We start from the raw sequence: 14,921 nt of genomic DNA, 5'->3' as shown, positions 1-14,921 counted from the left end.
CAGCCTACTATTAGCAGTCTGTCAAAATCAATGACAAGCTGGCATGCACTTTGATAATAAGTGTCTGTACGCACATCTGAGCGGTACAGGGGCCAAAGGGCTGTATGATTACAATTACTTATGCCCAGAAGCAGACTTTCTGCATTTGGGCCATAGTTCCCTGTTTGTGTGTACCACTCATATGTATGTACAATATAAGTGTATTTCATCCTGTCATTGATTTTAACATGCTGCTGGCAGTGGTGCCTCCCAGATGACCAGTGTGCATGAGGCATAAGAACTTTAAAGTTCCTCTGGATATTGACTTTGATATGAGCTGAAAACCATACTGTAGCAATACAAACTGATAGCACAGGGCACATTTAAGTGTTGCATTTGTGTTTGCATTACATCAAGGAAAGCAATATATCAACCACTCTGCTGAGTGTTCTAGTGTTCTTGCAGTTTAGCAGGTACAGTCATTCTTCCAACAAAGGACACAGTGTGTGTGTGTATGTGTGTGTGGTGGTGGGGGTTCAAAAAACTGGTGCATCCAGAATCTGGTGAAGCTGTTCACAACGGCGCGATTTGACAGGTCAAATCACATGTCAAATCGGCGCCTATTGCCGGCAATAGGAGCATTCAAATTGGTGCGATGCTGACTTTGTGGCACTTCACTGATTTCCAAATCAGTTCCTGCACTACTTTTGGTGACTTTGGGGGCGATTTCAATAGACAGCTGTGCATGAACCTGCACAGATGTCTTTCAAGTCGCCCCCGAAGTCGGACTGAAATGCGGCTTTGAAATTGTGCAAGTTTTAAACAAGGTCAATTTTTAAACAAGGTCTCATTGTCAAAGCTTAATTGAACAAGCTGAAATTAGAAGCTGATTGGGTACTATGCCCAGCTGCACCAGATTCTGTATGCAATCTAAACCTTTGCAAGTACATAAAAATACCTTGATGTGCTAGATATTGAGTGTGTTCCCAACTGATTGAGCTGCTCTGAAATCCAAGGCAATGTTGTCCACCCTGCCTGCTGGACTGCTGAAATCCTCCTCTTCATAAGCAAACATTGGTTTCTTTCCCAATGTGGCACCTTCCAGACAGCTTGGTGGGCTAGCATTTTAACCTCAGGGTGGAACCCTTGACTTTTTGTTGGGTGGAAGAAATTGGGCGCCAGTTACTTTAAAACATGACAAGAGTTATTTAGGGCACAATAAACTCAAGAAGAAGTTTAGGGCACAGGATTCCCAAAAAAGGCAACAAAATGCAACTTCAGACTTCTAGCTGAAACTGGCAATATGTACTCTTCAGACTGTAAAACACAACGAGGCACCACAAGTGCCTTTAAACTGAACATCAAGAGTTTCCTGCAATTACCACAGCTTTTCTTCTGCTGTTTAGAACACTTTTCAGCAGCAAAGCTTCTATTCAAAATTTTCCATACAGGCAGTCATTTTCCTGCTCCACTGATTCTGGATATACCCCTTAAGCAGGAAAGGTAAATGCTTTCTGGTTTGTTGACACAGTGCCACTCATGGCTTCATCCTCCCAGGTCTGCTGCCTGGGAGGGAAAAACTTCTAACACAATCTCCTCTCCTTACAAAAGTCCAGGAGGCAACAACCACTCTTAAAGCGGAGTTCCAGTCAGAAAACAAATTTAACATTATTCAACTGCATTCAATACAAAGAACAACCTTTGGAAAAAAAAACAATTTTTTACTCACCTCTTCAGGTCTTTTGCTAGGGGGTCCCTCGTAATCTGCCTCTTCCTCTCCAAGGCGCCTGATGTCATTTCCCTCGGCGCCCATGCTCGCTAGTGCTCCTGGGAGATGGCTGTCCTCATTTCCCAGGAGTCACTGGGCAGCTGTAATCGCGTTACGTTGTCATAACAATAGGGCGGGACCTTCCTCTGTCACAGCCCGTTGTTATGGTAACGTTACAAACCATCAGCGCTATGGCTACTACTAAATCGCGCATGCCAGAGATCAAGAGGTGCATGCTGGTTACCCAGCATGAACCTCTCCCTGTATATTCCAGGAAGCAATCGCGATTGGGCTTCATATGCCCACATCAATAAATCAATTTATTTCTTACAATAAGATATATAGATCATTGTATACTTTTATTTTAATTTAGTTAGCACTAAAAATATTACACAAAAAAAAAAAAAAATTTCGCTGGAACTCCGCTTTAATATTTATATCTTTCCTCAGCATGGACTACTGCCAATAAACTAGTTGTTGGCCAGGAAGACATAAATCATTTAGAATTCAGCAATATTGTTTCTAATTACACTATCTGCTGAGGAACACTTGCTGCAACAGGCATCAGCAAACAATACACTGAATGTAAGGAAAACCCAACAAAACAGTACTATAACAATTCTAGTTTGAGCTAGAGACACGTCTGCTTAGGGCAGGGCCCTTACACCAGCAAAACACTCAAATGCTTGCTCACACACTGAGCCAAATGTCTTACTTTGCTCCTTCCTACCCCAGGCAATCGGCATGCCTTAGTATCACAGTAACAAGCTCTGACTTCATAACTATACTAGAAACTTCAAGGCTGGAGGTGGGGATGTTGAAAGAGACAATTTTTCCAGTTTTATGTCATTACAGCTAAAATCAGCAATTGGAAGAATAGTGCCATTCTCCTCCTACCCTGCTATCTATTTGGTTCTAGGTCTACAGACCCATAGGGAGAAAACTGTAAATAGACAGTACAAATGCACATTGTAAAAAGAGAATTACAAACCTCCCAACTTTCTGAGATGGGAATGAGGGACACCTATCAGCAAAAGTATGCAGGCATAGGACACACCCCTTGCCACGCCCCCTTAAAAGAGAATTGTACAAAAAAATAAGATTGGTTAAACCCACAAGTGATTTTTTACCACTACTATTCCTTTATATTGGCTTTTGGAATTTACAAATGCAGCAATTTAGAAATCAGATGAAAGGTTTAGCACTATAAAACACTTTTTGATAGATAAAAAGTGCATTTTAGGCTCCTTTCACACTGAGGCGCTTTGCAGGCGCTAAAATGCTAAAAATAGCGCCTGTAAAGAGCCCCGAAAGAGCCGCTCAATGCACTTCAGTGTGAAAGCCCCGAGGGCTTTCACACTGAAGCGGTGCGCTTGCAGGGCGGTCAAAAAAGTCCTGCAAGCCGCATCTTTGTAGCGCTGTTGGAGCGTTGTATTTACCGCTCCTAAAGGGCCCCTTCCCATTGAAAACAATGGGGCAGCGCTGCAAACCCACCCCCAAAGCGCCAGTGCCGCTTTGCGGGCAGTTTTAACCCTTTTTGCCCACTAGTAGGGGTTTAAAACTGCCCCGCTAGCGCCGCTAAAACAAAGGTAAAGCGGCACTATATTTAGCGCCAATGTATCGCCAGAGCCCGCACGCCTCAGTGTGAAAGTAGCCTTATATATTTCTATACAGTTCAGATCAAAATGAGGGACAAATGAGAAGGAATGAGGGACAGAGGGACTTTGCTCCAAATCAGGGACAGTCCCTCAAAATCAGGGACAGTTGGGAGGTATGGAACTAGGACCCAGCTGTAGTGCACTGGCATGCAGAATAACAGTCTAAAACTTTTTATAATACACTGGAAAAAATACTGACAGTCAGCAAAATGATTTGTGGATAGCTTCCCTAAGCTCTGGCCTATTATATATGCAGAAATCCAGCCTGGACTGTGTGTGTAGGAAAATGGCTCTTATAAGAAGATGATTTGGGGGCAGGTCTACATCTAGAGGAAGGTTTGAGTATACAGTTGGGTCATGCCTATACAAATCCTTCAACATCAAATATTGCTGAAATTCTGTATGCGCCACGGTATGGGGTTTATACATAAGTTTTCATTTTTTACCATATATTATTTTTCCTATCTGTACAAATTCTACACTTGAAAACAACCTCAGATATTTTTTTTACTTACAATAATTCTATCACCAATTATAAGTAATATAATTTTTTTACAATAAAAGTTAAAATAAAATATGAAGTTACTTTACTTTTTTTGTATTACTTTCTGTTTACTTTTGTTCAAATTGTGGTATTTCAAAGGCAAATCTATTTCAAAATGGAAATTGTGAGGTTAATTTACTTAATGTTTGCCAGACCAACAACCCTGAGCTTAGGACCAAATATGGAAATTTTAGAAAACATCTTGTTTGAACGGAACTTATTTACAGTGGAATAAGAAATATATAAGCAGTGTGCTGAATGGCAGTTTATAATGGGACTAACACACCCAAACCATGATCTGAGGAGTTGGCTCATGGTTGCGACACAGTCCCATTGACTTAAATGGCCCAGTTTGACAGGGGGTACCCTCTGTCAACTTAGCATGCCCGATTAAATTTTCTGTAGCCACAAAACACAGCATGTGCCTCCTCTGGCTGTTGTTTAGCCTTTGGGTGAGTGGCTGGAGACTGGTAAAACCACAGCTCGGCTATCTAATTTTTCCAGCCACCCATGTGAAAGAGGCCTTAAGCAGACAATATATTTAAAATTTTTTTTGTTCAATTAGTGGGTTGAATGAAAAAAAGAAAATGACCCGATTCCCCCATTCACATATTTGAGGTAGATGGGGAAAACACTCCTTCTGTGCTTTTGTATTCTGACAGTGAGGAGACTTCCCCATCATCAGAACACACTGATAATTTTTTCCGGCTCTAGCCAATGCAGTGATTGTTAGGGAAAAACTGATTATACAGAAGTCGATTGGTAGCGCCCTCTGGTGGCTCTTAAAGGAACCCCGTATATATACGAGGTTTCATGCAGCGGTGCCATTGTGCCGCAGTAAATGTACGTGAGCCGGTTGTGAACTGGTTAACCCAGCAGACTGAATGAAAAATAAGAAACATACAGAATGCCATACTCACGCATCCCTAATTAGTGAGCCGTTCTTCTCCTGAGCTATTGTGTTCCGTCAGGGGGCCTGCCCCCCTCTCCACAGATAGCAATAATAACCTTAAGTGGAGTTCCACCCAAAAATGGAACTTCCACTTTTTGCAATCCTCCCCCCCTCCGGTGTCACATTTGGCACCTTTCAGGGGGGAGGAGGGAGCAGATACCTGTCTAATACAGGTATTTGCTCCCACTTCCTGGCATAGCTCACCGCGGCGCTTGCGGTGACCTATGCCACTTCCGGCGCCTACCCCGTCCTCCCCCGCTGTATTCTTTGAGACACAGAACACAGCTGGGACCTGAGAGGACATGCAGCGTGACTCGTGCATGCGCAGTAGGGAACCAGGAAGTGAAGCCGCACGGCTTCACTTCCTTATTCCCTTACCGAGGATGGCGGTGGCAGCAGCTGAGAGCCGAAGGACGGATCGGCTTCGGCTGCCGACACCGCGGGCTCCCAGCTGCAGTATTTGTAACTGCTGGCTTTTAATATTTTTTTTTCAGCAGACCTCCACTTTAACAGAGGTTCCTACACTTTCCAAACTAAAAAATAAAAAGTGTATTTCCACTTTTGCACTCAAATTTGAGAAACACCCAGTATATGTTTATGTGTTCCCATTCACACACACACAAAGATTTCCTTTCCTTCTAGTTGTTTCTTTAGAGCAGGTTTATATATAGGAATGCAATAACATACAATGTACCATCCAAGATTTGAGATCAGATATGAGTATTCAAAGCTAGTTTAAAAATGATAATGAGACGGCTAGCACAGTACATACATTTTTATTATGGTAAACATAACTCTACGACTCCCTTCTTAACATTACACAGAAGGGAAAAGCTAGTTATGATTTTTACGCAAGTAAAAAAGGTAGGCAGCAATTTTTTAAATATTTTTTAAGTTATCCTATGTAAATGGGAACAAATGTACTGTAAATTAGATGTTTTCAAGTGGAAATGCAAGCTTACTTTTTAAATGTGCTGTTGGTCTTCGAGTTTCGTTGTGTCTTATGCCGCGTACACACGGTCGGAATTTCCGACAGAGAAAGTCAGATGGAAGCTTTTGGTCGGATATTCCGATCGTATGTATGCCCCATCTATGTCAAACTTTCAACTGACTTTTGGCGGACTTGCGGCGGACTTTCTAACCAATGGACTTGCCTACATATGATCACACAAAAGTCCGATGGATTCGTACGTGATGACGTACGACCGGACTAAAATAAGGAAGTTGATAGCCAGTGGCCAATAGCTGCCCTAGCGTGGGTTTTTGTCTGTCGGACTAGCATACAGACGAGCGGATTTCTGGGTCTGGCGGAGTTACGACGTAAAGATTTGAAGCATGTTCGAAATCTAAAATCCGTCGGATTTGCGACTGGAAAAGTCAGCTGAAAGTCCGGGGAAGCCCACACACGATCGGATTGTCCGCCGGATTTGGTCCGTCGGCGTCCGTCGGACTTTTGTAGCCGAGAAGTCCGACCATGTGTACGCCCCATTATGGACTTCTAAACTTGGCCTTTCCTGTGAAACTGTAAAAAAATAAGTGCATGATTTTATAAAGAACATACATTTCACAATGAGCCTAAAGTGATTGTAAATGCTCAGTTTTTTTCATTAAAATGACAAACATGGTTTACTTATTTGCTCTATGCAATGGTATTACACAGAGCAGCCCCGATACTCCTCTTATGGATTCCCCAACCCCTGCTAAATGCCCCCATAGCTGGCTGTGTTCGGCAGCAACCAGTGGCTCCTGTTGCTGTATCTGAGCCAATGAGGAGGTAGAGAGTTAAAAGAGCTACTGCTTTCGTGCACATCACTGGATTGAGGTTGGGCTCAGGTAGGTATAAGGGGCCTGGGGAGGGAAGCTGCACACAGAAGTTTTTTTTACATTAATGCATCATAAACATTTTTGGATCATGTTGGATAGAAGTTGCAGGTTAAAACTTCTGCAAGACTTTAATTGCTGTTTTTGGCTCTTCTGTGGAGGTTTCCTTCTTCTACTATACATACATATGCATGTCTTACATGCATATGTCTTACATGTGCATGTAAGACATAAATAGGTAAGGCCATATTAACAATACGAATAAAAAGGACAGTTAACCTCGGACCAACAGAGAATTGGGGCCTAAGTCTCAAACCAGTAGAGCTTGTTTCTACATATGGAAACCCATAGAAGAGTCACCTCTTCCCTTGTGTACTGATCATGTACTTGTAGCACTACCCCCTTAGGTTCCCCTGGATTTTTGTGCCTCCTCTCACATGCAAAGCCAGGCAACAGGTCTTTTTCAGCACTTATTCAGACTTCAAGAACCAGTCCATGGTGTTTGGTTTTATTTTAGTCTATTAGTGGATGAACTTGGATAGGTAGGGGAAGATATGAGATGCCCAGAATGGTAACTTGAATGCAAACTAAAGACTTGCTAACTTTCTAGCTGTTAAAAGTCACCATTCTGTCCTCCCATGGGATAAACAAATTAGCTGACCCATTAGCAAAAATATTCCAAACACTGAATGCAGATGCTCTCTTTCCATAGAAAATGCTAATGCACCTGGCTGCTCCTTAGATTCCCCAAGCAAGAGATGTAGGGTAGTTGTACTGGCTTTATGTGGCTCTAAGCTGTCCCTTGGTAGTAAGCAAGTTAGGTAGTGCACCTGGCTGCTTCTCCTTTATCAGGCTCTGGGGTGTAGAGGTTAAAGTTACTCACTCAGTCCCTTTCCTGAGGCTCAATAGACTTCTGCACAGACCTCCTGCTACACAGGTCCTGATCTTGGCTTTTAGAATTGGTTCAGCTGAGCCTAGGGTGTGAGGCTTCAGCTGCTTTTGATCTCACTCTCTCTCTGGCTCTTTCAAGAGAGAGCACTGGCCCCCCAGCATTGGGGTCCCCTCCGGGCACCTGGACCCTGGACTCTGCACACCACATGACCAGGATCTAGAATACTTATGGTCCATCTCTCCACATTCTGGGCTGTCCCCACCCAGGGATTGGAGAGGAAACTCCATAAATATTCAGGCCTACTCTCTGCTCCTCCAAGTTCTAGAACCCTCCAGCAGTTCTAGAAGCCAGGTAGAAGAAACAGAGAGTCAGCCCTTGGAGCATTGCCAGCAAACTCGAAACAAATTAACCCAGGCTCCTCTGTTTACAGAGGAGCCCAACTAAATTTTCCTACACAGTACACAAAAGTGCTACGTTAATTCCCTGTTGGGACCACAAAGAAAGCAAAGAGAATCATCCCAGCAGTAGCATAAAAAGTGCAATAAAAAGCTGACAGAGGCACTAATGTTTCCCCCGCTCTAAAAAATCTAAAAAAAGGAAATTGTTTTTTGGGGGTAGAATTTGCTAAGGCAGATAAGCATAACAGAAAAATGCCAGCATTCTAATCCAGATACTCCACATAAACCAGCCTCTCAGTCAGACTCATCACAGGCTTGATTCTTGTTAGAGGTCCATTAAAAGAGTGTCATGTGCCAATTTCTGCCGTAACTTACTGTACATGTATTTTTCTTTCAATAAACAGAAAGTTAAAAAATAGTGGCCACCAAGGCAGTCTCACTGAAGTGTGGAATGGCAATCGGCAAGGTTTGGCCATGAAAACAGACATCCTGAGGTGTGTGCTTTTAGGTAGTACTTTGCATGTTAAGAATGTAAAAAGGTAAAAATCTACTATTTGAGCTGAAAGCAGCTGTGCCAGATAAGTGTCACTGAAGCCCAGGGACTTTTTTATGTAAAGCAGAAGTGATTTGTAGACAAGCCTATAAAGGTAAAATATTAAACTTTTATATCTTTGTTGGGCAATAAGAAGAACAGAAGTTAAACAGTTTACAAAACTTTTGTAATAAATCACAATGACTCCCAGTTGGGGAATCCCAAATAAGGTGCAGTATTCTGGACTATTTCATCCATATCTAAGGGATCCACGAGGTCTGCTTTAGGAAACACTGGTTTGTGTATGCAAAAGAAAGTAGAGACAACACTGGCCAGCTGTGTCTTTAGGTAGAAAGGAATTCTTGTTTTGCATCCTGGATCCCACATACACAGCTTAACCGCATACCACTACAGAACACATTGAAATACTACCAATAAACCTAAAAATAGGACAATGTAGAAATGCCTTCTACCTCTATTTTGCTTTTTTTTTTGTTCTTTCTTCACACATTCCTTTGTTCATCTTTCAATTAGATGCTAATAATACAGGCATTCAATACTGTACTGTACTAAAGGGTATATACCTGTACTGCTGTTCACATACAGTATTTACATACCAAATATAACAAACACACTACCTATATATAAAACTGTAAAGATGGCTGTGGGGGAGATAAGTAACTCTAAACAACTAATTACAGTTTAAAGAATAAAAGATGACTTCTGATTAGTTGATTGGAGGTTGGAGCTCTTTGTCCAATGTTCTGCAAGAAGACAAGACAGCAACTCAATTTGGTCTCCCTTTTCTGTTCTGTAACAATCTAGGACCCTTGTCCACAGTTGAAAAATTTGAAATCCTCTTGGAAGAGATATCTTCAGAGGACACAGTTTTAGGGGTAGACAAACTAGTCCTTGCCCTGTATGTTTCAGGTGACAAGGTATTGCTGTCCGTTGCTGTAAAGGAGTACACCTTTTTCCACATTTTATAGTCATCCATTCACAAACAGGACAACACTAAGGAGTTTATTATTTGACTCATGTAACAGGACAAAGGCAGTACATGATATATACTTATATAAACTGTACATACATACATAGAAATATACATTTACATTGCACCTACTGTATATAAGCTATAGCAAATTTTTAGTAAAATGCAAAGGAATGTTCCATAGCCTTAATCCATATCCAAGCACTAGAATGATGGAAAACACCATAGTTTACATTTATTAAATGGAGATAAGCCGTGATAACGATTATCGTGGTTTATGTTTTCTGTGGAGCAAGTTTTGAAGCCGTGAAGATAACCTGAGAGGACTTTCTTTGCCTCTCATTGCAACACAGTGAGAAACTGCAACTCAAGTAAATACTAATCAAAGCACCTACCTGGCCAAGTGGCCATTGTTATAGAGGTAAAAGAGAAAAACAGCCACAATATGAAGAGGAAGTAGAGCTATGTTCTCTGTCACCCAGACCCAGTACATATAATATATTCTTGTGCCATGGCGGGTGATATATATATATATATATATATATATATATATATATATATATCACCCGCCATGGCAGGAGAATTTAAGGGATATCTTCCCAGCAGGACCCAGCAGGACAGAAAGAGCAACGAGTAACCCAATTTGAGTTTTAACCCTTCCCCAGACTGTTTAAGACAAATAAAAAAATCTCCCTTTCATACACTTTAAAAGCCCATTTTTAAGCAAAATGCTGAAAGCAAGATACTCTTAAACAGAGAAGTTCTGAAAAGAATGACTCCAGAACAACATACCCAAAGAGGTGCTGGGAACTTTAAAACTTGCGGATGAAGTCATATCAGGGAAAACTTCAAACAAGCTTAATAGTTCTGGTGAGGAGGTTCCCACACAGAAGGCTTTCATCAATGGACACCTGACAGTAGCCCAAACCATAGAAATATAGAAAGGAGCACCAGACCAAAACTGGATCAAAGAGTCCAAGATATTTTTAATTGTTGGTTAATAAGTCATAAAAAAATGCTCCATTGCTGCTCAGCATCTGCTGTGAAATTGTTACTCCTTGTGAAGAGTTTGAAGTTGGCTCTAACATAGATCTGTGAAGTCACTGTTTTCTCAGAGTCCATCTAAGTTTTATCCTGTGTTGAGCCCTGATAAAGAGGGAGTGTTGTATTCACCAAAAGGCATTGGCTCTTTTTATGTGACTTATTCACTGGCAATTAAATTTATCTTCCATCCACCTTTGGGGTCTGGTGCTGCTTTCTTATTTTGATGAAAGGAAATTACTTCTGCTGTCCTAAAGTACTCTGTAATGTCTGTGTTATGGAAGCATCCTGTTTTAAATATGTATTTGTAAAACAAAGATTGTATGGCATAGGACATAGAACATTAATTGAAACAGGTTGAATACTTTGTTCATCCTAAGTCAGATTGTTCTACCAGAAATACCTTTACAATGTACAATCTGTACATGTATCAGACTTATGTTTTGCTATATAATGCATTACATACTATACTGCTTCTTTTTTTTTGTTTAGGATTTTGCACTATATTTTTTATTCTCAAAGTTCATCATGTGATGAAAACAATCCCTAGGGCAGGCTAGACGTTAAAAACATTCATTATCACTATCAGCATACAGCATCTGAATTCTACAATGCTGTGCCTCTTGACATTACATGTGTTAGTATATAAGGAACCTACAGCCAGCCACTGTGTATTGGGCAGTTGTTAATGCAACAAGTAAGAGGATTTCAAATGAGAAGGTTTTTAAAGGTACATTTTTAGCTTAAGTGTTGTTCTTTATTTTTACAAAAGCTTAGCTTCGATAACTTGAAGTTGACTTAAAAGCATTTAATAAATGTTATAAATAATTATTATCAGCTATAAATGATAAATGACCATGTTGTATATGATAGCTCTGTTAAATAGGTACCCTACAATAGAACAGTGGTAGCTTGGCAGTCGATCAGACCATCTTGCTGACTTCCAATTTTGATAGTGATGTCAGTCATGTCAGTTTTTTAAATTAGTAACTGATATAACACAGTCAAATGTCAGCTGCTATATGGGAGTTACTAATGCACATTCATTTAGGTATGTTTTATTTTATATAGAAACAATTACAGGTACTCCTCACTTAACGACCTGGTTCCGTTCCAATGACCAGGTCGTTAAACGAATTGGTTGTTAAACGAGGAGTCACAAGTAATCAATATTTTAAGCATTCTTAACTATTGTACTGTACTGTATTGTGAAAAAAACTCGAGCTCAATAACATTGTTTTAATTTGCATAAGTACAGAACAGATACGAAAATTCTGTACTGTATTGTACAATGCAATAATGTATAGCACGCCGTTCAGGTGGGGAGAGCTGGTCGTAAGTCCGAGTGGTGGTTAAACAGGTAAGTCGTTAAACAAGGAGTATCTGTATATTTATCATGAAGTAACCCTAGATTTATAAAAATACATGGTAATGTGACAATAGCAATATAAAATGTAGTCAAAGGTCACTCACATCCACATAGAAGCTTATAATTTATGCTACGTGGCCCTGACTACCATCTTCATACAGGACAAAAAATGGGATATTCTGATGAGTATGGATTAGACTTTAAAGTGGTCACCATGTTATAACACCCGTGAATAGGTAGGGTAAATGCTAAATATTCATTCAAAGGTTTTTCTGCTAAAGTTGGCAATTCATTACAAAACTATACAGTAAAGCATGCATCTAATTTCATAAGATTATCGATTTTATTTCAAAGCAAAATAATTTTCAGTTTGCCCTCTGAGACTCTCAGTCTTCCTACTGTAGCCCTGAAATAAGTGTTTTTCTCATTTTGACTGATTAGTGGAACTGGCACACTCACCATTTGCTTAGCTAGGAACACCTCTGAACTGACTTTTTCATTTCCTCTCTAGATGAAAATGATAACATTTCTGCAAGCCACCTTATTCCTATTCTTTGTGCATGCATTCAAATTACCTCTTTGGGCCCTTTGTGGCTACACTTAAGCAACAACTGCAGCAAGCCAAACTGCAGTTCAAAAATGAAATCATTGTTAACTTTAATTGTGGTTTGTTTTAGGACTGCAGTCAATTAGACTATGAAAATAAATCCCTGTGATTAATCATTGATATGTGTGATATTAACCTGTGTACTTGTCAATGATTCTGCAGAATGGAAATTGAAAAACCTAATTGTTCCCAATTTCAAAATGTATCCTTCTGTTCCACAAATCATCATTTTGGTACCCGTTTAGGACTTTACATGTTCTTTATATGTTCCATAACTATTACCATCTTTGGAAACTTTGGTATTATTATTACTATTGCCCATTTCAAACAGCTTCATTCATCAACAAACCTTCTTATTCTTTCTTTGGCATCAACTGATATGTGTATTGGAATATTTATAATGCCATACAGCATGGTAAGAACAGTGGAAAACTGCTGGTATTTTGGAAACTTGTACTGTAAAATACATTATGGTTTTGACTTGACTTTAAGTGTCATCTCTATCTTTCACCTATGTTTAATTGCAGTTGACAGGTTATATGCTGTGTGTAAGCCACTCCATTACCCTGTAAAGATTACTCTGCCTGTCATTAAAAGATTGGTGTTTTTTTGCTGGTTAGCTCCTATGATATTTTCATTGGCAGTGGTTATATCAAATTCTCATGTGTCTGGCATTGAGGGATATGATCTTCTAGTTCAATGTTTTAATGTGTGTCCAATCACATTTAACAATTTATGGTCGGTAGTTATTTTCTTTACATGCTTTTTTTCTCCAGCAGTTGTAATGGTTGGAATCTATGTGAAAATATTTCTGGTTTCTCAAAAACATGCAAAGCTTATAAAGAATGCAACTGGAGATCCAAACACATCACAAAAAGTTTCCAGGAGGAAAGAGCATAAGGCAGCTAGGAAACTAGCCATTTTGATGAGTGTCTTCCTTAGCTGTTGGGTGCCAATTTTTGTCACTTTATTAATTGATCCATTTATGAACTTTACTACACCAAAAGTAATTTTTGAGATATTTAACTGGTTTAGCTATATAAACTCAACATGTAATCCTATTTTGTATGGCTTTCTCTATCCTTGGTTTAGAAAAGGTCTCAAATATATCATCTCTGGTAAGATTTGTTATTCTGATGCTTGTGCAAATCTGTTTCCTGCTGAATAGGAAATTATATACTGTAAGAAAACAAAAAAACAGTTTTTGCACTATTTTGAGTACAATCTTATTATGTACTATTAATCATATAGAAAGAAGGATAGCAAATAATATTTACATGTGTTAAATTTATATTTAATCTTGGAAATAATGCTAAAGTAAACTATTGGCAAAGTTAGATTTATTATGTGTAACTCTCAATGTGTATGTACCTTTATTTTATAATAAACTTTTTAATAAAGTTTACTTATTTGTTTAATAAATAAATTAGCTCTTCTAGAAATCATTTCTTTGTTCTATCTCTAATTATATTTCCCAATTATCTATCTCTTGAGAACTCACAAAACCGCTATCACTTATGAAATTACAAAACGCATATTTAAATTGTGTTTTTGTTAAGTGTATTTGCTAATGTATTCAAAATATGCATAGAAATCTGGAAATATTTGGGTATAAATGACACTCTGGTTATAAATCACATTAACCAAATGCAACCAATAATATGTCAGCATAAACTGGTCCATCAGTTCCATAAGCATGATGGAAGCTTATTCCTTATCTGTTTGTGTGAGGTATTGTAATTTTTTTCTAGTCCTGGCTAAAAGTATGAGCCATGGCCCCTGTTTTTTAATTGCTTCATACAAAAACATACCGGTAATCCTGGATGAACATTTGGCTACTGGAGTAAAAAGCAGTACATTTCCTTTAATTAAAGATAAGAGTAAAAAAATAAATCTTCTTTTACCAGCCTGCCCAGTTTATGCTGTGTACTTTATGGTACTGAATTTTGCTGCTTATCCTATTATCAATGTTTCCCATTTCAGATATAGTTTGTGCATAATACTAGAACTATGTGAACTACACTTATGTAAAGTCAAACTCCAGACAGATATAAAAGACACAAATAATGCAGCTCTTTATTTATTAATAAATAATGTAATGCATTTTTTTAATGTAATTGCAACTAGTGTAAGAACATGAATTTGACTTGGCATCAGCATATTGCAAAGGACCAGGCAGACTTCACTTAAGATTTTTTTTACCTTTAAAACCATTCCTTTCACTTTTGCTTATGACTGTTTTGTACTAATTTTTCCGTATATATTACCTTCACCATTTTAGAAAACTTTGTCTCTTTGAAGAAGCTACCATAGTGTAAAACACATTCCTGTCTGGGTGTGGCAGTGAGTAATACAGATACTTTCTTAAA

General features: G+C 39.1%; 1 protein-coding gene across 1 annotated transcript; it reads left to right on the top strand.

Moving 5' to 3' along the window:
• The first annotated feature begins 6,639 nt into the window (after positions 1 to 6,639).
• LOC141140286 (trace amine-associated receptor 3-like) lies at positions 6,640 to 13,919 on the top strand. The gene has a single exon (XM_073627294.1). It carries the CDS (start codon positions 12,716 to 12,718, stop codon positions 13,718 to 13,720), a length of 1,005 nt encoding a protein of 334 aa, XP_073483395.1. The 5' UTR covers positions 6,640 to 12,715; the 3' UTR covers positions 13,721 to 13,919.
• Positions 13,920 to 14,921: the final 1,002 nt, after the last annotated feature.

Source organism: Aquarana catesbeiana, linkage group LG04, assembly GCF_042186555.1.
Source record: "Aquarana catesbeiana isolate 2022-GZ linkage group LG04, ASM4218655v1, whole genome shotgun sequence".
Taxonomy (NCBI): domain Eukaryota; kingdom Metazoa; phylum Chordata; class Amphibia; order Anura; family Ranidae; genus Aquarana; species Aquarana catesbeiana.
The sequence above is the reverse complement of the archived record's forward strand: the minus strand, read 5'-3'. Positions and strand labels throughout refer to the sequence as shown.

What these genes read in the sequence shown, in the direction of transcription:
- LOC141140286 (XM_073627294.1), top strand. Translation starts at nt 12,716, where the DNA reads ATGGAAATTGAAAAACCTAATTGTTCCCAATTTCAAAATGTATCCTTC.